This window comes from Diorhabda sublineata, chromosome X (assembly GCF_026230105.1).
Source record: "Diorhabda sublineata isolate icDioSubl1.1 chromosome X, icDioSubl1.1, whole genome shotgun sequence".
Lineage (NCBI taxonomy): Eukaryota > Metazoa > Arthropoda > Insecta > Coleoptera > Chrysomelidae > Diorhabda > Diorhabda sublineata.
In genome coordinates, this window is record NC_079485.1 from 9,399,650 (window position 1) to 9,425,898 (window position 26,249).

The window sequence follows — 26,249 nt, forward strand, 5'->3', positions numbered from 1 at the left end:
ATTTTTTCTAAATCCCTGTTGTTCTTCGCTCATGCCGCTACTTGAGATTTCTTCTGCAATAATTTTTGTTTGTAATTTTGAAGTCGTGCTTAGGAGGCTGATCCCTCTATAATTATTTGGATCTTTCTTTTCCCCTTTTTTAAAGACGGGGATCGTTATGCTTACTTTCCATTCCTCTAGTACTTTTCTCTGGTCGTATATCTTGTTGAACATGACATGCATTTAGTCTATTAATTCATTGCCACCATATTTAAGAAGCTCGTTATTAATGTTATCCAGCCCTGGTGATTTCCTATTTTTCATCTTGCGCATTGTTGCTTCAATTTTGTCTTTTGATATTAATTGTTGTTGGATGTCTTTTCCTTCCTCAGATATATTTTCTTGTTTCTGTTGTGTGAATTGTCTCTTAATCGTTTGTATTTCCATATTTGTCCTATTCCTCACGACTTTGTAATCAGCATATGTAATTGTTTGACTTCTATATTGAAGATAGGCTTTTCTTTTTTCTTCCGCAAGTGATTTGATTTCGTGTGTGAACCATGGTTTCGTGTTGGGCTTTCCGTTTAGGTTCACCTTTCGTTTGCCTAATGCCTCTTCTGCAGCTGTCCTTATATTAGTACTTAATCTTTTCCATGCTAGTTCTACGGTATCATCTTTCAAGATCTTGTTTTCATTTATTGCCTTCCTTAGTCTTTGCTGGTAGAGGTATTTTGTGGTATCATCGCTAAGGCTTTCTATGTTCAGCTTTTCTGTCACTTTCGGTTTGTTCTGGGTTTTCCTTTGTACGCAGTTCCGCATTATGGCTAGCACCATATGGTGGTTAGTCCCTGTGTTTACTGAGGTTAATGTTCTGACATGTAATATTTTTGAGGGATGAATATTTCTGTTTGTAATAATGTAGTCTATAATCGATTTATGTCCTCTTGTGTTCTCGAACGTATACTTGTGCTGTTGTTTATGGGGATAAAACGTATTGTTAATGCGTAGTTCATTATGTGCACAGAATTGTATGAGTTGTTCTCCATTGCTGTTGAGTGTTTCTTCGTTAAACCGATTCTTAATTCCACTAATAACCTCGTTACCAATCCTTCCATTAAAATCCCCCAGTATCATAATTTCGTCTTGTTTCGGTATCTTATCCATGGTGATCTGCAGTTCATCATAGAATGAGTCTGTTTCTTCTTGACTTTTACTCGTATCAGGAGCATACACGCTTAATATATGGGTTTTAGTTGTTTCTGTAAATTTAATCGTGGTTTGTAGCAGTCTATCGCTTATATACTTTATGTCTATTATGTTTTTGTCGTATTTCTCGTGCACTAATAGGCCTACTCCCGATGCTGCTCTTTCATCTTTTGGTTTCTCATTATATATCAATGTATACGCGATTCTAAAGTTGCCAGCTCCTTTCTTTTTCGTCTCAGACAAGGCACATATGTCTATTTTATGTTTCTTAAGCTCTATTATGGTTTCTTGGTCTTTGTTAGCAATTGATGTAACATTCCAGGTGGCTATTCGCAATTGTTGTCGCTTCCAAAATCGTTTTTTCCTTAACTTTGCCGGGTCGTTATAAGTTTTATCAGTCCTATCCGAGGCTACTTTCTTCGTTCTCTGAGCAAATGGCTGTTTTACATGAGGTAGGTAGCTAGCCTTACCTTATAACCCTCCTCTTTTATCCGGGCTTGGGACCGGCAGCATGGTCGTTGAGCTACTCAATCCGCCCATCGGCCATACTGGCAGAGTTAATTGTGGATTAATGATTTCTCAATATAACTATTGGTTTGCCTCTTTTTGAACAGGTTTTATAGTGTTCTTCCATGCTATTATTTTTGTGCTATAGAATAATGCTCGCAATGATACAGTAGTGAAATAGCGCATCAATGTACTCAGTTCCATATAGTTGGACTAGTCTCATTACCTCTGCTGTAATTGCTATATCCAATTCCTGCATACCAGCTTTTACGACTGTTTTGGAATTATCGATTACAATAATAGACGTACTTGTAATGCACTTAAACCACAGTTATGCCGAACAGATTTTCCTCTGGCTTTAATGATCGTTTTCCATTTTTCATGTGAATTCTGCCACTTTACAGTGAAGAAAGAAATAACATTCTTCTTATATATTCAAAAAATTTGGAACCACCATAACTCAGAAATATCTAGAACCAAATCACACCCAGATGGGGTGTGAGTTTACAGTGCATTCGAATGAAAAATAGGAAGGAATCCCTACCATATTATATAAGCGAAATACAGATTCTTGAGAAAAAGCAATAGTCCAGGTCGACGAACTTTTGACGCATCGGTTGTTAACCTGCCAGCAATATTGCATAGTCGAAATTCTACTGTTAAAATTTCAAAACAAACTTCGACGAAAAACGAAGAGTACTTCCACAAGGACCCAAGCCTAAAGTCTACAACAAACTTCTTCCCGATAAACTCCCATAATCATCTTCAAAAGTAAAACATTTACAAGAATTGAAACTAGTATTACCCGTTAATATCATTTATTTATTTATAAGAATTTAAGTAACTCCTCAAATTTTTAGAAATTTTTTTTTAATCCTACTGTAATTTTGTGAAGTTCAATAAATATATAATTAAGCAGAGGCTGATTTATCCAAAAAAATATTTGTTTCCTTAAATAAGATGAGATATATACTCGTCTTATAGTACAGAGTGTGAATTTTTAAACGTTTTTTTTTATATCCTGTAAAATTGCAATTTTGTAGAATGGTGTTATTGCTACTTCATCGTCTAAATGTGGAGTAAAGTTTGTGCAAGTGTTTGCATACGACCGATGTTGGAAATTCTATAATTGTCTTTGATTGCAACAAAAACCGAGTTGAAATATTTTTTTACTCTTTTCTAAACGTCGAAATATAATTATTTTCATCATTTTCAATATCAAAACAAAAAACTCAATGAAAATACAAAAATAAAGAAATACCAATAAACTGGAAACAAATCGGTACTGTCTCATCTCTCGTAGTTTCTAACACACATTAATGGTGGTGATTCCTTCCCCGTTCTAGTTTACAGTCGAATGTTTTCATGTATTCCAGCTGACTAATTTCTTTTTAATTATTTTTATATTTAATTGAAAATTAGCACATTCAATGTATGTTGCTCATTTATGACTCTTGAATCTTTTATTTTGAAATCGGAGTTTTGCTGCACTAAATTATTATCGTTATTCAATAATAATGTCTTATGACTTTTCTGCTCTTAAAAACCGGTTCTGTTGATATTATCTGAAGCATGTGTTCGTTAACATTTGCAATATTTATATTTCGTTTCTTTACATCTTGTTAATCTTCAAATTCTTTTACACAAATTAACTATGTACGTTTGCTTCTATTTTTATTATCTACCTATTCTGCAATCTTTCAAGTCGACAAAATAAAAAAACTTTATCATTTGAACCTCTTTAGGTATGTAATAAGGACTTTTCGGGTTAACCCCATTATGATCTGAATGTTCAGAAACTAACGCGTTTCGGAAACTGATAAAATTCCTTCTACCCTGGTAGACCAATGGGTAAATGCGATTAGCTGATGAGTTGTCTTATTTCCTCTACGTTTTTTAAACATTCAAAATTATTTATTCCCCTTATAGGTTGTCTACTATTAATTCACATGCGCAGCGCATTTCGGCATAAAAATAGCTTATTGGTATTAAGCTTTAGTGTAAAATCAGTATGAGGGGGTAACCCGTTGATAACTGCTTAATAATAATTATTATCTCGAATAAACTATTGTACAATTAAATAAATATTATGGAAGAATTAACCCACAAAATAGTGATGAAAATAAAAATTTATTATAAATCATAATTGAAATTTGGAATTTTCACTGAAAATTGAACGCGACGTTCGGAAACTTTGATATAAGTCTTGTTCTGGATTAGGATCCGTGATCAATTGATAGGTTATCTACCTGAACCCGGGTTATAGTATTTGAAAAGCCCGATACTAATACGTATCCTTGCTTTTAGCCCCCTTTTTTTTAAATATTATCCTGCTTTATAAATGTTCACATTTATTTTATCCGGAGACACAAATCATTACTAGATTTTATTAATAGATAACTTGAGGCAGAGGTCCGGTTTTTAACTCCCATTTAAAATTATCGGCATGAAGGGACTCTTGGAAATTGCTAATTCATGAAAATTTTGTAACCATGTAATACAAATAAGCAAACACGTACCTTGGGAACAGCGCATATTTTAAAATTTGTTTTCGTTTCTCAAGTTAAAAAGTCGTAAAAATACATAAAACTGGTGTTTATAGATTATAACCAAGGTTAATGTTAAGTTAAAATTAATAGTTTGTCAATTCCTTAATTGTGAGCAATAATTTCGAAAACACATAAAACAGTTACTTTAAATTTTAGAACATAATACTTAGTTCAACTTTGAATTAAATTAACTGCTTGAAATTTTTTAAATAAAAACGTTTTCAGAATTTTTTTTGCCGATACTATAGCACCATGTATATTTCGTCATATATGATATACGAGGTCTGGCTATTAAATAATGAGACTGCACGCCTAGAGGGCGCCCTTGACGGGTGGGGTAAAAAAAAGTAGTGCGTTGGGTATCTAAATATCTTGTCTATGTACTTCCCAAAACACATTCCGTCACTAAAATACTATTTGTGCAGTAGTGGTCTGAAACGAATGTGTTTTTTTTCCGTTCCGAAAACTATGTGTGACGAATCAATCTCAAATTTCTCGTTAAATTCAAAAAACTCCGACTGAGTGCTATAAATTGTTGCCTATGGAGACAAATATCTATCTCGTGCGCGTCAAAAAAGGATGTCCATATCAAAATTCAGGACAATGTTGATCGTTGTTTTCAATATTAACGGTAATGGGATGACTGAATGGGTTCCAGAGGATCAGACTGTCAACCAGACTAGCAAAAAACGGCAGAGTTCCTAAAGACACTCACCAAAGAATTCCAGCAGTGCTTCGATCAATGGAAAAACGTATGGAAAGGCGAGGGGAGGGGAGTATATTGAAGGGGAGCATTCGAATGTAGAATAATTTTTGTAATAAAATCCTTTTTCGTAACTTGTCTCGTTATTTAATAGCCAGACCTCGTATCATTTATTTTATAATCAGTTATTTGAAATATTAGCGATGTTTTACAACAATTACTTTAGATGTGTCCATGACAAAATAAATGACTCATCAGTCTCGAGAACTTAAAATGGAAAAAACATGTCATATTTCATGTTCTGAAAAACTGATATAAAGAGAGTTGAGTATTTATATATACTAAACTTTCAGGGATATTCATAATTTTTTAAAAATGTCACAATTTTATTTTAATTTTTGAGAAAAGTTAGTTCAAATGGATGTTTGAAATTACAGAATATTTTAGATACTACCTTGTCACTCTGACGCCACTGGATTGTTTTTCAACTATAGTAATATTTACACCATAAGAGGCAACAAATGTCACTAAGCTGGTTTTTTAGTCATAACCGTCCGGTAATTGGCTCTGCTCATATAGAATTTTCAATATCAACTGATTCTTAATAATTTTCTAAAAAATATCCAACTATCCTATCTGAGACAAAGACAAAAAAAAATCGAAACTCTGCAAAATGTTTTTATTGCATTGTATTCCTGGAGGTAAATAACCCCTGGTACTACCTTATAGGTAAGGATTACATGTTCGACTTGATGCGGGCATGAACATTCCATCAACCTTAAGAAATTAATCAGAAATCGAGTAATGAAATACCAATGCCAATTGTACCAAACAATTCATCCTCCGTTATGTACATTCCTTTTTTTATTTTTTCACAAAAAATCCTTGAATAGAACGAAAAAATATGTAGATATACCTAAATTGTTCAAATGCCAATATCTTACTGATTCTCATAAAGTAATTCACTTCTAAAAATCATAATAACCAACATTTCAATAGCTTTTTATAACGGATCATGAATATGTCAACTATGTCGTGGTTCAGATGAAGATTCCAACCGGAAAATAGTTTCATACCATTAAGCGTTACTATTATAGTAACGGTTTAACAAATATTTTCTATTAAAGTTTGCCACTGTTATCATATAATGTTTTTAGCTATTTATCATGTTTTGTTACTGATGGTGTAAAATACTAATTTATTCGAGTTCATTGTACTTCATATCCTTTACACGTATCGAATATTCTTAGTTTTTGAGAATTTCTTGTAAGATGGACCATTTAATTCAATTATGGGATGTTCTATATCCTATGGTGGATATATTAATAAAATTTGTTAATAGTAGATACTATTATAAGATACTATTTAGACCCTTCCTCGTAAAACAGCACTGTTTCTGAGTTTTTCATGCATTGTTTTTTCAAATTAGAAAGAAAAATTTCTGGAAATTGATTAACTAAATAATTCTAATCCTTTTGAAATAGATTTTGTACGTCATTGAAATGAACTGAAGCTATATAGACTACTTAGTCGATAAAACGGTACCTACCTACATTTCTTCTGAAACGTGGATACAATTTAAAAGAATATCGTCTGCCACATCTTCTCCTGTATGTACAGAGGGATCAGTCGGTTTATATTTTTCCTAAATACAGTTTCTTCATATATTAATGCTAATGCAACTGGTTAAGGGTATTACTTCGTACTTAAAAAAGATGAGAAGGAAATAGAAACAAGAAAAGCAAAAGTAGTAAAGTAGCAGGAGTGATAAAAAATGTTACAAGCAAAAAGTGTATAATGAACAAAAAAGAACAACGGAACGGAAAATGCTCAGAAAGATTTACGGTGAAGAGATGGAGTAAACAGAAGAAGAACAAACACACTCGTATAAACACCCAAAGACCAAGGAAAAAATGATTGGACGGAGTTGAAAGAGTTTTGTGAACGGTGGAGTGAAGAACTGGTAAAATGAGTTAAAAAATAGAAAAAAATGAAGAGAATGGTGAAAGAACTCGAATCCCAGGTCCAGATAGGTCTGTAGATCTGATTTAAATGAAAAAAAAAAACGTAAATCCTTCCTCAACAAATCTACTTTTTTCCGATGTTTCTATTGTTAGTTGATTGATAGTTCTATCAAGTATAACCAATTGTGGTGTTTTTCACAGATTACTTCGCTCTGAAAAGAAACCTGCTTGGGTGTAAAACTAAAATACATTCCTTGTCTATGAATTTATTTCTTTGTTAAACCACAATATCAAAATCAGATTGAGAAGATTTTAATTAAGAAAAATTTTTTCAACTATAATACCGTGAGACTTACATTATGGTTATCTAGTTGTTTCATGGGCATTTGTTTTTAGATTTTGAAATACCCCATTGAAATGTCATCATTATCAATATCATTATCAGTATGTATCAATAAATCACATTCACATTAAATTATAGAATTTTGTTTCAATGAGGGCAGAATAATTTTTTTGTGGGAAGAAGCACTTACATGTCACTGGATTGATATTCGGTTAAATATGATACGAGGTATAGTCAGTAGAACAAGTGTGGCTATCCTCATGTTACTACATGGAGACAAAATCCAATTATCGCGTAGAAATTGATTCATAACTTTTCTGGCGCCGATAATATTAGAGGATTTATTTCCAGAGAGAATTCCAGAAAAATAATTTGGATCAAGAAGCCCTCTGAGAATTTCAATATTCACTATCGTACTGTATCGAACAAGTCGGCTACAGTGCGTTGTATCAAGAAAATTTGTTAATAAGCCCAAATGTGCTTTTAAAAGATAAGACAAGACTTTGTTAGGTTAGAGAAATTTTAGAGAGATAAGATGTAAACACAGACTATAATATGCTGTTGTAGATAGATATTCCGGGAAGGTATAGATATATATAAATGCTAAATTTTTTTCCTTCTGTATAGGATCAACGAGTCCCAAAAGCTGGGAATGCAATTATTAAAAAATGGAGGAAAATTGTTCAAGAAATTATGAATAACTTTTATATTGCTGCACTAATTATATGTAGAAGAGGAAACCACTTATAATTTCACCCCTAATTTGATTAATGGGATTTTAATTTTTCATTAATTTCGCCTTTTCATCGGACGCCCTTACAAATATATGTGCTATGTTTGTGTATCATCAAAAGAGACTTTATTCCTAGCCTATGAGCTTCAGTTTAAAAACTTACGATAGTCTCAAAATAAAAACATTCATTCCAGAATTCAAAATTTGAATAAAAACATTTTAATATTTAATAAATATGAAAAACTCTGTAATCATAACAATCGATAAACATTCACTTCTATAACTTAAATATTTATGTTGTCTCACCTTGTATCTTGTATATGCTTTTAGATTCAACACAGTAAATTTAGTCTCGCTGACATACCTTTCTTACTTTTCTTTGAACGACACTAATCCTTATATGGATGACAAATGGGTGAGGTATTCGTCATAATATGTGATCACAGCTTAGGTACTAGAAAATGATCGTTTTGAAACCGATCAACTGCCTAATTTTTCTAAGAAAGAAAATTGTTGTTAAACATTAATTGTTGATAAAAATCTTGTACTTGTAAATGTGATACATCAAATTATTTTGATAGTAAAAGTAAAGATAGGGATGGTAGTATGCGAATGATTATTTGTCGAACGGTTTTTGGATCTTTTTAATTTTTAATAACGTACGTCATTACTCAATAAACCCCTAGTCTGGCCAACAGATGGCACTGCATATGCTATACTACGTTGTTAACTTGCTTAACTGATGTTGTATCACATATCAGTGTTTAAGTGCCGCTTTATTTTTTGTTTAAAAAGAGGTAAGTGTATGAATTGAGTAGTTTTTTATGAGAAAAGATAATGCGCAAGCAAAACAATGATGCACCTACGATGTAAGCTACTTGATAGAGGCGGCGAGATATGAGAAAGCAGTGTATTTTTTACATTTCAACATAGGAAAGTTTTGCTAGAAATATGTACATTGATGATGACAAAGCGTTGTTTGAAACTGATTTAACTAGATAATTTGCGATAATATGGTACAATGAATGAGCATGGATTCATCACTGTACTTTAGTCAAAAGGAACATCAGCATAATAAACATTACCCGGGAAAAGTCAACCAAAGTGGTCAAAAACTCAACTGGTAGGGATGTAACATCCGTATTTTGATATTTCGTTCATCAACTATGTTGACAAAGGTCACATTAGTAAATATTACCCTGCAGTATTGAATGAATTGAGAGCAAAAGTATAAAAAGTCCTCAAATCCAAAAGAAAAATATTTTGTTTCAACAAGATGATATACCGCGTGTCAAAAATCGATTAAAATCGTGGTCAAAGTGAACGAATTGCTTGACCATACAGAGTACTCTACATGTTCAGTGATTATTGTCTCTTTGTGTACCTCAAAAGTATGCTCAGGTAAGAGAAATGTGGCTCGAATGAAAGAGCAATTGCCGAGATTGAAGTATATTTTGAAGTTGAATAAAATTCTTTTTATTCAATTTCAAAAGATTTCTAAACGTTAAAAGAGCATTGGAATACATATATCACTCTTGAAAGTGACAATGTTCATTAATAAAATTAATTAGGGAACAACTATAGTAACAATTGTTGTATATAGAGTATTAGGAAAAATATATGCTCCTCAAATAGTGTATTGCTTTAGATAATCAGATTTCATATGGATATTATGATGGAAATAGATAAATGTTAATTGCAATGTTAAGTAGTTTGTGCTAGTGTGAACGACCATATATCAAAGGGGTCACTCAATTCTATTTTCAAGGTAAATTGTAATTGAATAATTTACAATATTTACGCAAAGAAACCATTATATTGCTTTTAATTGTACATTCATGATAAAACAATTACATTAATTGATTCCAATTAGTTTTGTATTTATTTCTATTGACTTTTTAATGATCCGATGTTTATTAAATACGTATATCATCATTTATGTTGTTATCATGAGCAAACATGTTCTAGTTCGAAGTTAAAAATAATTAGTTATTATAAAGTGGCGATGAATGGGAATCGATTCTGTAATTTTTTATAAAAACTATCATTTTTAACTAAAGCAATGTATAACATCATTAAAGTAACTTTAAGTCAAAGGTGTACAAAAAATGAAAAATAAACTAATAATCTAACTTTTAAACATCAACTACAACATTTGACAAACATAGCAAGGAAAAACAGAATTAAATATTTTTATTTAAATAATAGGCCTCCTAAAAAATGAAAAACAAGTTCATCAAATATTTTATTTATCTAGGATATATTTTATGAATAATAATAATAATAATAATAATAATAATAATAATAATAATAATAATAATAATAATAATAATAATAATAAAATAAAAGGAACTGTAAACCAATCCGTAAAATATATATCGATGTAGCAGTTTGAATAGCAGGATTTGTAAGGATCAGTTTACTTATTTATCATAGATTTGCGAATTATTTTTAATGATCCAGTTTGATTTCAGAGCATCGTTATGCTAATGTTTCGAGAAGAAAAGAGTCCTGAAGATGAAATTAAAGCCTGGCAGTTCTGGCACGGTCGACAGCATTCTGTAAAACAACGAATATTGGATGCAGGTTAGTATATTTATCATATATTTCTTATGTAGTATTGAAACGCCAAACATGATGTAAAACATACCAGATTTCTAATGATTATGGATAATTTGCAAGGATATATACACGTAAAATTACACATTACATTTCGAAGATCAAAAATGAAAAAATATCTTTATTTTTTATTATTCAAGTGCAGTCCCGAATATTTTCCTACCTACTCATTTGAAAAGTTTCTAATCTTTCATGATAAATCCTCTACAATAATTTCATTTCTGTTGTTTTATTATTTCTCTTTTCGTGCTTTATATTTGACAACGGCTATATACATTTTTTTAAATTTCATATTAATATGAGGGCTGCTGCTTGCTTTTCGAGGTACTCTGACTGAAGTAGCTACAGAATATGCGTTTTAAATGCAAAAACGACTTCTTATGTTGTTAAAAATTGTTGGCCTCGCTCTTATATTTTGATCTGTTTGATCAGAAATAAATCATTGGATTTCAAATGAAGTTCATATAGTGAATATCTGATCAACTCGGACTGGTTAAAAATTCATTTAGCTCCGTTGCCTTAACTAAAAATGATTCGCTACTTTTTTGACGTTTTTCAAATTTCTCCAATGACTTCTGGCAAACAAATGGTTGTCTACCATTCGGAATTGACAGTCTTATATAACCAATTGACAGGTAATTACAGAGAAATATGCTTGGATCTGATCCGAGCGCGAATAACTTTTATCTAATTTAACACTTCTTGAAAAGCTCCGTAGTTATGTGGTTGGCTTCTGGATAGTATGCATCTATCCGTAATTTGTCACCTCTGCAGTCGATGATCGATTTTTTATAGTTAAATCATCATGTAGTATCTTATTATTAACATATAGATCCTTAAATATTACGGTATATCACGTGCCGATCTGTTTAATCAATTCATGGACAGCATTAATGATATCAGGTACAACGCATTTGGTTCTGGAGTGAAAATCGCCACGATTGAATTCATTGAATGTGATAAGAATTCATCGTTATATAATGGTATTAGGTTCATTAATGCACTCTTCTGATAATCCACATCGAATGTTATGAAACATAATCGTACTAGGAATTTAATTCATTTTTTACTGGAAACTGTACTTATCAATTAACTGCAAACGCTGAACGCAATCAAATGACAAAATATTGTAAGTAATTGAAGTTATTTTCAACAATGTAAATTCACACCGAAAATATCAGTGATACTCTGAATCAAGCAGTATCGCCATCAACCCTCATATTAATCATATTTCCTACATTTTCTCCAATTTTTCAAATAAATTCGTAAGCCTCTAACACATGTTCCACTTGATTTAGAATCATTTCATGTAATTATTATTGTAGTAGGATTGGTAATATGGAGCAATAAAGAAATGTAACATAAATGTGGGTACTTTTAACATTTTCAGAGAAGCATATTCGAAGCGTAGGTTTTAAGTGGGTAGTATCGATTCTATTATTTTGTTCTTCAGCTATGTAGGAGTTATATATAATGACATTCAACAAAAATTTATATGTATATTATGTATACTCAAATCTGCAATTAAATATACGAGATTGTTTTAAATTTCAACCGATAATGTTCTAATTCCTGAAAAATCCAAATCAGCGCTTTAAGATCTCAGAGATAAGGAATTTTTATATTGATGAATAAAGTACATGACGGTCACCAAAAAGGTGAGAAAAAACCAACTTTCGAAAAATATGCGCTCTATTCTGTCACATATTTTGACTGTGTTCGGAACATTTTGAATAAAAAAATACTTTTGAATATCTGAAAATTGAAAAATTCAAAACTATATTCGTTATTTTGTACCAAGATTTTAATGAATATATTTCATCATTCCACTTGATGTCACATATTTTGAAGTATCAAAATCCGTTCTTAAATAAAAGTCATATTTTCATATACTTGGCGATCGTCGCAAAGTATTAATTAAAAATTCCGTTTCCTAGCGTTAGAAAAGTCACAAACGTTTTTATATAATCAAAACTAAAATTGTTAATAATTATACAACCTGAAGGCTATTCCAATTAATATTAATTAAATATTTAATAACCGTAACATGTACACAACGTAACAGTTTTATAAATCTACACTATTTTTCAGGACTGGGAAAATCAAAATTTTAAAAGATTATTTATTTCATAGCCTTGACATTTTTTATTTATTAAGAAACCGGTTATTTAACAAATCATTGCAATGTTTCTGTATTCAAAAATGCTACCTTGAACCTGTCATGAAAAAATGTTAAGGTTGTACAATCTTGATAAATTTCGAAATAATATCCTATTACAACATGAATCTATAGGACATATGTTTTTTAGTATGTTTGTTACATCTAGATATCGATATAAAATATTCTATTCGGTTTAATATATTAATCTAATGATTAACGTTGATTAGTGGAGGCTCTGAGTTGAATAACAACGTATAAATATGAATTTTTAAATATTATTTTCTTTCAATATGTCAGTTAAATAAGACAAATTCTCCTTTTACATTTAAAGATAATGTATTGATTATTATTATTGAACAAAATAATTCTCTCCATACTACAAATAGAATTACTGATCAAGGTATTAATTTCCTATCCAAACTAAAATATCAGGTTATAAGTATGTAATTACTTAATTGCGCATTTTATATAAAAATTATCAATCTGCTTCGTTTCGTCGTAATGAAAAGAAAATTAATTAAATTTAATTAAAAAGAAGGGTACCTAAGTATAATATCAAGCCACAAAAATATATAGTTGTACAAAAAATATTCATTTTCACGTGGAAATTATATGCCTTTTGATCTAGTTAGTATAGTTAAACTGAGGTTTTTTAATCATAGATTAATAATAAAATATTAGAAAAAAAAAATAATCTCTTTTAGTGGAGTATTTCCAATTTGAAAAGGAATGATTTCAGGTATTTAAGTACTCCAAAATTCAAATCAGAAGAAAAATGTATACATTTTTGTTGATTAAAAAATTATAATGAGGGTTATATAATTATTTCCAAATACCATCAAATACAGGTAAAAACCGCTGGTAATTAGTCATTTAAAAAGTTTCTTGAAATTCTTTTCATTACTAAGTGAACATAACTGTGTTTACTTAACCCAATAATATTGATAATTGACTCGGCACCAATCGTATGATAACTAATTAAACAAACAATAGTTACTTGTTATACCTTTATACCACAATATTAAAATTATTAAGCAAGTTTGTTTGTGTGATGAATAGATTTATTTATTAAATTGAACATATATTTTACTTTTCATGCTCCTCGTTATACCCCAAACGTAAAGTGGTAAGTTTGATGTATATTTTGCTTGAAATCGCATTGCACTTTTTTGTTAATAATTTCTAAAGATATTTTTGTGTTGCATGTCGTTAAACATAGTTTCTAAGCAAAAGTTTTGATAGCATTTCATGAATTTCGTGCTGAAGCTCTAATTTGTTGAATAGCAGACGTGAAACGTATCAATAATTACGTGGAACAAATTTATAAATCATATTCGCTTATGTAATTGTCACTGGATACAATAAATTATAACTATTTCAAAAATAATAATTTTTAAAGTAACGCCAACAGTGTTTAAATATTATATTGTCTTCAAGTCGTATCAGTCTGCAAAAAATGTTTTACATAAATCAAATAACTAAATGCTTGAAGGTATAAGTGATTAATTTACCAGACTATAACCATCCATATAATTTCAAGACGTGTTTATATTATGAGAAACAATAATTTAATAAGATATGATCAAACTATTAAGAATATTTCATTATTTTTCAAGTGACGTTGAAGATTATTTTGGTCAAAATCAACTTACAAAATAAAACGGAAATTTTGGTTAGAATCAAATTTCAGAATAAGACCAAATAGTCTGAATAATAAATTAGAAATACACAAAATATTTCTATACTCGTGCTATACTTGTATTTTTAATAGGTACTACCCGCAACTTTGCTCTCGCAGTTCTGTTCAGAGACAATAACATGAAAATTCGTATAAACTTATTACCCTCGTTTTACGTCCTTAGTGGTTGAATTTTCCAAAATTCTTTCTTAGGGCGCACTTTCGTCAACAAAGACATTTGTTCATATTTTATGCTACTTTCTCAAGTTTCTAGCTGAGTAGCTGAGTTTAATAAGCCGTGGATACTCTGCACACCCTGTAAAGGATAAAGTCGAATGAAAAAGTATCAATCATGATCTCAATTGATAAATTAGATTATTTTTAAATTGAATTTGCAGGACTTTTTCCCCTTTCCTACCCTTGGGTAATATTAACGAAATTTCCGATATGGCAGTTTTTTATTTTTTTTAAATTCTAAACTAGGCGTTGTAAAAGGAACCTACTGTCTAAATTTTATGACTGTAGTTTCAGTAGTTTCGTCAGAGCGATGAAGAATGTCAGTTAGTCATTAAGGATTTGAATTAACTCAATATGCGAAATATAAATAATTTATTATTAAGTCTTCTCTGGCCATATTTGTGTATTAGTTTATTAAAAAAAATGAGTATATGCAGTTGAATAATGAAAATAACAAAAAGAGGTCTGAACATAAATCGAATAATTATTTATTGTAAACAAGAACAAAACATATAATCAATTAGTGTAAATTTTCGAATATTGGATGAAGGAACTAGGAAATCCCGACAAATATAAAGCACTTTTTCAAATTCTCTACATTTTAATAAACGTAACTTCTTAGCGATGATTAAATTTGGATGAAGAATAGCAGACTAGCTACTACACTATGTTTTTTATAGAACATATCGTACATTATGTACCACCTCACATACTCACTTAGTTCTACACAATTCATCATTCAAGTTTTGATGTTGGAAACAAATGAATAAAAAAAATGCTGTATTCTGGAAAGAACATAAAATTTTGATAACAAATTGAGCTGGTATTTTGCTATTTAGCATTCGAATTATCAAAATGCGCAGAAACGAACTGACACTCATTAGACACATTAACGGTGACATTCCATGACGGCACCCTGACTGAGAATACTTTGTCAATCTGTGGTGACATCCCTCCAATGTGAATCTATCTGTATACCGCAATTGATTTTGGTGGTTGCACAAGCTATTAATTAGTCATTAGATCACACTGTACTTTGCTACTTGTACTATTGATACTACAAAATACCGAACCATATTTTTGTTGTTATGAATCTCTCATAAAAATTATTTACGTAGTATTTTTTGAAAATACAATTAAAAAACCCGTGGCTGAAGAGCTTACTGTGAACTTGCAGATTATTTTCGATATTTGAAATATTTATCACTGCTTATATTCACAGCTATTAGAATGCAATGCATTTTGTTTTACTTTTTCAATTTTGTTATTTGCAATTTGCTTACTGCATGTGGAGATGATGATGTTTTGAGTCCTATGTCACTACTATTTCACTTGTTATTAACCATATTTTTTATTATAATCGACTAGTTAATATCGTTGGAAAAAATCACGTAGAAGATAGAAAAAGTTTCACGGGCCTACAAGTCTCACATAATAAATAGAACTAACGGCACACAAATAGCAATTTCCAAAAAAAATTTGTTCGCTACTATAATTTTTTCAATTTTTGCGTTTTAATTTCAGTGGATGATAATGTCCGGCAATGTTGGCGGTTGAAAATAATCGAAAAAAATGTTGAAGATGAAACAGTCGAAAATTGATTTCCTACGCGTTTATTAACAGCATAAGTGCCAATGTAAAAGTGGACATTTTTCGAAAAACTATTTAATGTATATAAAATACGAATCGATCGACTAAAAAAAATTAGATAAAATAAATCAAAGATAGTTTTTTGTATTTTTTGTTGCGTGTTTTATGTTTTTTGTGCGTGTGTTTTATGTGCTTTTAATCTACTGAACTCCTCAATAACTTCTGTGGAATCAATTTCTTTTGAAATTTTTCTTTCTATTGAAAGCACGGCTAGATTAGCTATTCATTCTTGACCCATTGTAGATCGAAGATAATTTTTAATCAGCTTAAGTTTCGAAAAACTCCTGTTGCATGATGTCACCCAGATGCAAATAGTGAAAAAGTATTGAAGTATAAGCGATATACAGGGTAACGATTCACTGAAATCCCATTTTATTATAAATTAAAGGTTCTTTTGGGCTCTCCATTTGGCAGCAACGTCCATACTCGTATCGGTGGCTCCTTGTCAAATTCACCATAAATTTGTATCATATTGTCAACTGCTACAGCCAGAGCGTCATCTGAAGCTTCTAGCATAAACTTTGTTTCAATAATTTGGAAAATATTATTGATTTGTCTCATGGCCCCGTATCGTGACGACAATTCTTGTATACATTCATACATTGATCGACATAAGAGAGTATCATGACCTGATTCACCCGGCATCGTTCTTTTGACCTTATTTCTTCCTCGTTTCTCGAAGTTAATGTCCATGTAATTGCATTTTTTATGCCAAAAGTTACAGCATTGTCTACAATCGTGGTTCATTCGGTCACTAAATACTCATTCAAGGAGTTTAGTTTGGTAATTCCTGTATCCAGAGTCATTTTTGGAGACTGCGAATATTGTTGAACTAAATTTACTTCCTCCAGTATAGCAAGCCAGAATTGTATATAGGATAGAAAGATAAAATCACAATTAGCCGGTAGGAACAGATCTGCTCCTGATCTTGTGTCTAGATGTGCTTTTATTGGATCTTGAAAATATTCCAAACTACTCACAATTGTCTCTATGTTTTCTTCTACAACTTTTACTGACTCGTAATGAGCACTCCAGCGAGTATCCCATAAACGTTTTAAATTTTTTCCAGTCTTCTCTTTCACTAATTGCCATCTCAGTGTAGAAGACGAAAAGAACGAATATAATTTCTCTAGAGATTTAACAACTAATATATACGAAGGCATGATTTTGGTTTCTTTTTATTGCACTACCACTGAAGACGTGTAGTTCATCTTACGTCCTGAGAAGGAGTGAGAATTGATCATCTTCAAAAGTGCACTTCTTTTGAGGCTCTCCATTTATTTTAAAACTTTGATGGTACTAAGCATATTTTTAAAGCCTTCCGCCCCCCTGTTGGTCCGCCACTGCGGACAACTCACATATACTAATACTTTTGTTTCCGTTTTCTATAATATAACGTTCAATTTACAGAATACTGATGTTTATGTTTGTTAATTTTTCAGATACGAAAAACAGTGTAGGTTTAGTAGGTTGTATCGAAGAAGTAGCTCATAATGCGATAGCAGTATACTGGAATCCCCTAGAAAGCCCAGCAAAGGTATTTAATCACTTACATTTATACTATGTGGATATGATAGAGTTTATTTCTTTTTTGTTAGATAAACATTGCCGTCCAGTGCTTAAGCACAGATTTTAGTAGTCAAAAAGGAGTAAAGGGACTACCTCTTCATTTACAAATAGACACTTACGAAGATCCCAGGGATTCACAAATTTTCCACAGGGGTTACTGCCAAATAAAGGTTTTCTGTGATAAGGTAAGGAATAATTATTTTATCACGTTATACAATGATCATCCAAATATGTCTAGCTATTATAAAATCAAGCTGAACAATAATTAATACTTTAGTTTAAATATTGAAGAATTGAAGAAGTATGAAAATTTACTATTTTTATACTTTTAATTAATTAAATATACTATGAAGCATTTTAAATAATCTAGAGAGTAGGCCACAGAAAAAAGTTCACCTCGATATTTGGTGGTATTCGTTAAATTGGTATATAGTAGATAATTAATTCCTGCTCGCACTTTTAATTTTAGAGGATGTTGGTATAGTATTTCGTAGAATATCCCAAGAGTTTCGTTAGCTAAGAAAAGACAATTAGATCGATTTAATATTCCCCACAAAGTAACATTCAAATAAAAATCAAAAATCGAAGAAACTCAGCATCTTATTTATTTGTTGGCTGAAACTTTCTTATAGCTCTAATATCGGTGCGTGATATTAAGTTGCTTGTCCTTATGAGGCTCTCTAAGAGCTTTATTTTTGCATACTTCCAGTTCTCAAAAATGTGAATATAATGAGAATTCGTTCTTCACTAGAATGTACCATGTTTGAAGTAAAAAAATACCTTAATTTATCAAAAATTGCGGCTCGATATGTATAATTGAATACATTCTAGCATAATTGATCATATATATTGCTAAATAATTTACAACTCAACTAATCTGGGAGATAAAAATAATTTCCCATTAATTGTTTAAATTTTTAGGGCGCAGAGCGAAAGACAAGAGACGAAGAAAGGCGAGCAGCCAAACGTAAAATGACAGCTACTGGGAGAAAAAAATTGGACGAGTTATACCATCCCATGTGCGAAAGATCAGAATTCTATACAATGAGTGATCTCACAAAGCCTCCTGTACTATTTTCACCAGCAGAAGATATCGACAAAGTGAGTTTTTGAATATATGATTGAAACCCTCTTTTAATACATATATAGGCTTATGATAAACCAATGAACAAAATTCAGTACCACTATTAAGGAAATTTGTATTTTTATCACCAAGCCTCTTGAAAATTTCACAAAATTCTGACTGACTCCTGAGTCTTCGTTGGAAAAGTTAAATTTTTGTATAGGTGCAGCTTTTCTTTCTTTGATAACTGTACTACAAACTACTCAGAAGTCTAACCTACCATTATCTGAATTTCTATCCTTTCTCTTCCAGTTAAAGGACCCATAATAATAAAATTGATCTGTAAAAAATTGGGAGAAAAGAGATTTTCTGACTGAATAACTTTTTTTTTAATTCTTCTATTTATGTGATTGTTTTTTCTAAATTTATCAATCAACTTATTCTACTATTCATTAATTCTCTCAGTTTTGTATTACTTTGACGTGTTTTTGCATTTTTTTCAAAAATGAACGTTGTGCTACAGGATTTTGTACAAATAATGATATAAAGATGTTTTTCGGAGACCAATAATGTGATTTGTATAGAATATTTCGTCTTTTTTGTATTTTTTTCTTTTCCGATTCTAAAATGTTAGGGGGAACTACTAGCTTTAGTAATCACGAATACTCACACGGACATTTTTTAAGCCAATTACTTAAATATATTTCATATTTCCAGCTGACTTCGATGGAACTGCAAGGTTTTTATTCACAAGAAGATGGTTCTCTCAGTGGTCCAGTAGATCACGTGAAAACATCAGGTTCTCCTTTTCTTCTGCATACAGCTTCGAAACCTCCCACCACACCAACCCTCAAATTCCACAACCACTTTCCCCCGGAAGCAGACAAAAAGGATAACAGTATATTAGACAGTAGTTTATCCTCGGATGGAAATGTCTTTTCTCCGCCAATTAAAAGGACTAAATTGATGGGAGGTCCAGGTGGAGCAGGGCCTCCACCATTGAGTGAGAGGGTGATGTTGTATGTACGTCAAGAGAATGAAGATGTATATACTCCATTACATGTTGTTCCTCCTACTACGGCTGGACTTCTAAATGCAGTAAGTTAAAGAATATTGAACTAAGGCATGAAAAACCTAGGCAGAAACAGTTTCATGAATTTTAATCAATTCTATTTACTTATTCTGAACATGAATATGAGTATTTATCTATTTTAATTACAAGTAGACTGCTTCAGGTTTTTCAACTATTCACATAATATTATAACGCTTAGCTTTATTTGCTTCATGGGTTTTCAGCATAAAATCATTAAGTCGTCATACAGTTTTCCAAAATTAACCATTCAACCGTTTAATATCACTTAAAAAATATATTCAAAGAGGTTAAAAACTATCAAAGCACCTTGAAAGGTTCATGACACACGCACACACATAAACACACACACACACACACACACACATCAAATTCAATATCTTATAACTATCTAAATAAATTAGGATTCGAAATATTGCAAATCATTACTTTTGTAGTATCAGAAATTAAGTTGCCTTCTGTACATTTTTTATTTCTACCTCTTAAGTATTTTTAAAATGAAATTGGATCAAACAAATAATTCTACAAATTATTCGACGTTTTGGTAATTAGGATAATCGAATAATCTTTCTTTGCTATATTTCATGAAAAGCTCTTTGGTACAATCATCACAGACTTTGTGAAAATACAGTTAAATCCTACTTCAAAATATAACGAATGTTTTGAAAATTATTTCCTCTCACAACATCTTCAATCAAATGTAAATAATATTCTCACGTAAGAGAAAGTAAGTTTTTATCTCGAATAAATTTCAATCCATTGTCTTTATTGTGGCTTTTGTATATGTCTATTTTACAAAAGTTCTACTTCGGTCTCTCAGTATTTCCTTCTTCCAAATTCTCATTCTGTTTTTATCTTGATGTACTCCAACGAATTAGAATATTTATATCATCAATAATATTGCGTGACCCAATTATTTTATTTTTAAAACAAAATTTCGCCCTTTTACGAAACCTGACTATACACTCTCAACTCTGTGGCTAGATAATTTTCTATTATTCAGTCTTCGAAATATTTCATTTATACCAAGGGATTGTTTTAGGTTTCTTTTGTGGGTGTACAAAATGGTCAAACTACATAAACAATGTCTACGCTCAAAACTTCTAAGTTTTGTTGAGTGTGCAAAATAATATTCAGGAATCGATATGTTGCTGATTTGCTGACCTACTTCGTTTATAATATACAAAGTACCCTATATTATTAAAACTAACTTTGTTTCTTATACAAGGGCAATTTGACTGAGGAGATTGACAAACACTTTAATCGCAGTTATTATACTGTTACTTGTTATTTTGGGGGTAATGGGTACACCATTACACCATAGAAACAAAAATACAAATACGAAACAATGGACTTTATCCAAACCAAACGTGCTCCGAAGAAAATAAAACCGCTTTTTGCCCGGGAACTCATGTTTTGGAATTCCAAATATGTAATCTTCATTGTTTATTTGATGACGAACATGCCAAACATGTTATCTTGACAACGCGTCGCACTTTCGTCCGGTTCTATTACAGAAAAATAGCCAAGCAACGTATATAATTCATTGCATCATTCGCTATATTCACCTTATCTGTCTCCTTCATTCTACCTACCTTTTGTTGCCAAACTTGGCGTGCTCGTGGAAATTCCAGACAAATGAGAAGGTCTACCATCACGACCGGTATTTTGCAGAACAGAAAGATTATTTTTTAGATGGTTTGAATAGATTGGAAACTCGCTGGGCAAATTGTGTTGAATATTTTTTCACATTTAAGTGAATTTTTCATTAAAATATCACCGTTCCGTTAAACCGCCCTCGTATGTATAGATCAATATTTCTATATTAAAAATTTATAGTTATATAAGTATATTCATGGGAGAATTTAGAAAAATGAGGATGTGTTTGAAAAATGTTTGACTTTTACTTACATATTTTGTGCTGGAAGCCCTAGGCCTAATGTGCATGGACCTGGACGTACTGGGCTTTTACACATCTCATTCCGTTTTTAATAACACTAAAAACTAAAATTGGCATGTTGGATTAACATCATTTTAAACACCAACGTGGGAACAGTTCACATTTGCAGCTCCACGTACTTGTCATTTTAATTTCTAGAGAAAAGCTCAGTACTTCTTCTAAATCTATGCTAAAATTAAGAAAGACAGAAATCCATAATTCCTTCTAAACAAAAAAATTAATTCTGTTTTCCTTATTTTGCAGATTGAGAATAAGTACAAAATTAGCACTTCAAGTATAAATAACTTGTATCGCAAAAACAGAAAAGGGTAAGTTAAGATTTTTTGACAAATGTTTGGAGTAGTTGTGAATAGTGAACTGGACACTAACTGGTTGAATTTTTTTTCAGTTCGCATTTTACTAACTACTTACAAGACTCAAAACTCACAAATATATAATAAATTTATTTAAATGCATGACTAAACATTAATTCAAAAAAAATTATGCCAAAACATCATACCAAAACCCTTTCCTAGTATCTATATTAGAAATAGTTTCCAACAATTTGAGACAATGCCTACTGATATTAGGGTGTTGTTATCTTCTTTCGCGTGGTTTCTTTTGTTTCTTAAATTAAGCGCAGGCATGAACTTGTCAAAAACCTGCCATAGCGAATGCCCTGAAAGTTACAAAGTTAAATGGATGTTCGAATTTAATAATGAAAGTTGAATATAACCGACCTTAGCGTAATAAACTACTACCTTGAAAATAGTAGTCTAGTGGAGTCAGATCTCTCATTATGTTTTCTCCGATCTCGTTACCTCCTTACGGTAGATCTCTCATTATATTTTTTCTGATCTCCTTACTCCTCCTTACTTTTTTGTCAAGAAACTCTCATTCTGATGTTGAATGACATGCTTGTTTACTTATCAAGAGAGTAGCATAACGGCTACAGAAGATCTTCCTGACTTTTCCATCAAATAATATTTGCGAGTAGATGCTTTATTAGTAATTTTATATATTTGAAAATCATTTACGTTGATTTAAATTGTGATTTGTATGATACACTTGTATATTTTAAATAAAAAATATATATAGGGATTTCTAAATTAATTTTTGTACATATAATATCTTCCAAATTACTCATGTAAAATAGCTCTAAAAAAGTCTTTAATTCTAAGTTAAATTCCAAGCCAAATAGTTCACTATATTATCTGATGGAATCATAAGAGGGCGGTTTGACGGAATGATGAATTTTCAATCAGAAACTTACTTCACCATGAAAAAAACTGATAACCTCTTTTCACCTTTACAGACTAAGTAACGTTTCCAGTTTTTTCAAACCATCTAAAAAATAATCTTTCCGCTAAAATATGCGTTTCCCTCTGACATGACTTCTTCTTTTGTCTAAATCGCATTCCCCCAAGCAATTTTTTTGTTTGTGAACAGAAAGTAATCGAAAAGGCCAAGTCAACTTAATACGGTAGATAATACACAGTTCTGCTAATTTCTCTAAACAACATTCTTTTCTTCAACAAAAATGCTCGGTTTTTTCTTTATTCCATTATTACTGTTTGTTTGTTCCTGGGGCGTGATGGTGTATCCAAGTTTCATACACTGTTAACATATCGACGAAAAAACTCACTTAGATTTTATTGTTAAAATATTCGTTTAAATTTTCAATGCAAACGAACTTTTGATCAACATTAAGCAATCGTTATACCCACCTTAAAGATAGCTTTTCCACATGTAACCTTCCAAGTAAATATTTAGTTCATTAGCTATCTCACATACTTTTATTTGACAATCGCTAAGTACAAATTTTATTAACCATTTTTGGGAATAGTTTTCGAGTAAATGACATTGTCGGACTTTAGCATCATCATATTTATGTGGCCACTTTTAAAAGAAGAAACTCACAAATCAATTCATGGGACGGATCCCTTTCATGATAATAATTATGTAACTTTTCCTCGATTTCTTCTTTTTTTCTCATAAAATGATGTTTTCTCTCCATATTTACCCAAGAACGATAACGGTTTTCTTTGTATGATTATTAAAACTTCTAATAGATTCATGTAAAATTCGAAATTCTTTTTTATCCATCTTTACCCAACAATGGAAGCAGTTTTACTTATATGAGTTTTAAAACTAATTACCAAATAGTAATAATAATAATAATAATAATAATAATAATAATAATAAAAGTAATAATATAATCGCCGTAGCTGGAAGTAGTATGTTCGGACCCTAAAAAGTGACTCTTCCGTCAAACCTCGTATATATAAAACTAACCACGGGTATTGAAAATTATTTAATGTTACATTCACTTCGACATATGTCATACAACTAAACTTCTGTTTCAGCATTATAGCCAAGATTGATGATGATATGGTTGCGTACTACTGCAATGAAGATTTCTTCTTGATAGATTTGAAAGCAGTGGACGAAGATATTTTCGACATTACTCTTGTGGAACTGATGAACCACTAACCGCCATTGATATTACGTACTCGTACTTATGAATTATCAGTTTTTGTTGTGATTTGTTTTTAACAATGTAATTTTTAAGAGCGATGTTTATCAGAACTTTATTATTTGTTTATAGTGTCTAGAATGTTGATTTTACAAGGATTTTTCAATTCAATTTATAATCAAACTAAGTTATTGTTAGTTTTTTTGTTTTTATGTTTATTAAGGACATGATTACGTTTATATTTGTAAAATATTAATGTGATCATTAACATTCAATGTAACTTTAATGTTATCAATTTTTATTTACATGGTGGCAATGTTTTTGTTTCTGAGAATTTAAATACTTTTATTAGAAATTAAGAATGTAGGGTTTACATCGATTTATATATAATTTTATATATTAACTTGATGGTGCTCCTCGAAACACCACGTCACAAAATTATTTTGCAGTATTCTCTCAACATGTTTTACAAACCTAAATATAGGATGAGCCATTGTTGTAGTGCAGTAATTATATCATATATTGTAATAAATAAAATTCCAAACTAATTAGAGAATTTTAATTGCTGTGAATTCCTAAACATTTAGATGAATTGACTGTTTCAATTGTCTTACAATATCTAAAGTAGACATCAAATATGTATAAACTTATGTGGGATGGAAGAACAATTATTCATATATTTCTTTTTTTTTTAATATACATTAATTGGTGCCAGTTTAATTCCGATAAAAATCATTTAGTGCCAAAGATAATGATTTGCTTATTAAAAAGAAAATGTTGTTGTTTTCTATACGAATTATGTAAAGACGTTTTATATTTCAAATGAAACTTGAGTAGTTGAAAATACTAATTTCAACTGCAATTAGTAATCGATGCATTTAAAAAGGTAATTATCATAAATGACTCATCCCATATGTCATACTTTCAGTAAAAATACAAGTTTTCTTAATTAAAACTAATATGCTATGCTACGTTGTTAATTTATTACATTTAACAATTGAAATTACCATCGTAACAAGAAAATTAAATATATTTCAAATCGAATCTGAGGTTTTCTTAGAATATGTGATATTCCAACTTCACATTCCATACAATAATTCGAAATTTATGCAGCTGTAGAAGGCCTGATATTTACTTTGTTAATCTAAACTCAAGCTCCATTGTAGTTATTTCAATAAAGGAGAATTGCTAAAAATTAAATTTCTCCAAAAAACAGAGTGGATATTCCAAATGTAATGTAATCTCTAACAATAATTTGTGCACGAGTATTTGCACTACCTACGGTTTTACAAAAAAACGTCCGTTATATAATAATTGTATAGTTTGGATCACAAGATTATCATTTCAATTTTTATCGAATACAAAGACAAGAATACAATAACTTTATTTTTAGATTTTTAATTGTTTACTCATATAATCGATTATGTTCAAAAATTTCAATCAAATCAGTTGCAGAATGTCCAATTTAGAAGTTAAAGGAATATCTATAGAAGTGAAAACTTGTATATAATCAACTCAAACAATATTAAAACTCAATGGGAAGTTCTATACTATAATCCCTTATGTTTTCTCTCGATTTCTAAACTCATTTTGGCAAATATTGTATACACATTGCCACCAAATGAATCTCTGCATTTCGTATGATGTTGTCTAATTTGATATACTAAAATATTAACCAAGCAATTCTCGCTTTAAATTTGTATTACACCTTTCATTTCTTTTTTGAAGCGTATGATGATATCCAATACTGTTATCTTCGATATTGTTTGAATACATTATTTTT

General features: G+C 30.6%; 1 protein-coding gene across 3 annotated transcripts in view; it reads left to right on the plus strand.

Moving 5' to 3' along the window:
- The window catches only part of LOC130450679 (protein grainyhead-like), a 225,445-nt gene extending 200,431 nt beyond the window's left edge, over positions 1-25,014 (plus strand). For 2 of the 3 annotated variants that reach the window (XM_056789202.1, XM_056789206.1), the window contains 7 exons: positions 10,459-10,570; positions 17,772-17,866; positions 17,928-18,083; positions 18,820-18,999; positions 19,679-20,059; positions 22,255-22,319; positions 24,357-25,014. In XM_056789202.1, the coding sequence (XP_056645180.1) occupies positions 10,459-10,570; positions 17,772-17,866; positions 17,928-18,083; positions 18,820-18,999; positions 19,679-20,059; positions 22,255-22,319; positions 24,357-24,483 (1,116 nt within the window). In that variant the 3' untranslated portion in view covers positions 24,484-25,014. The remainder of the gene's footprint in view (positions 1-10,458; positions 10,571-17,771; positions 17,867-17,927; positions 18,084-18,819; positions 19,000-19,678; positions 20,060-22,254; positions 22,320-24,356) is intronic. The other variant, XM_056789203.1, reaches the window with a different exon arrangement.
- The last annotated feature ends 1,235 nt before the right edge of the window (positions 25,015-26,249 follow it).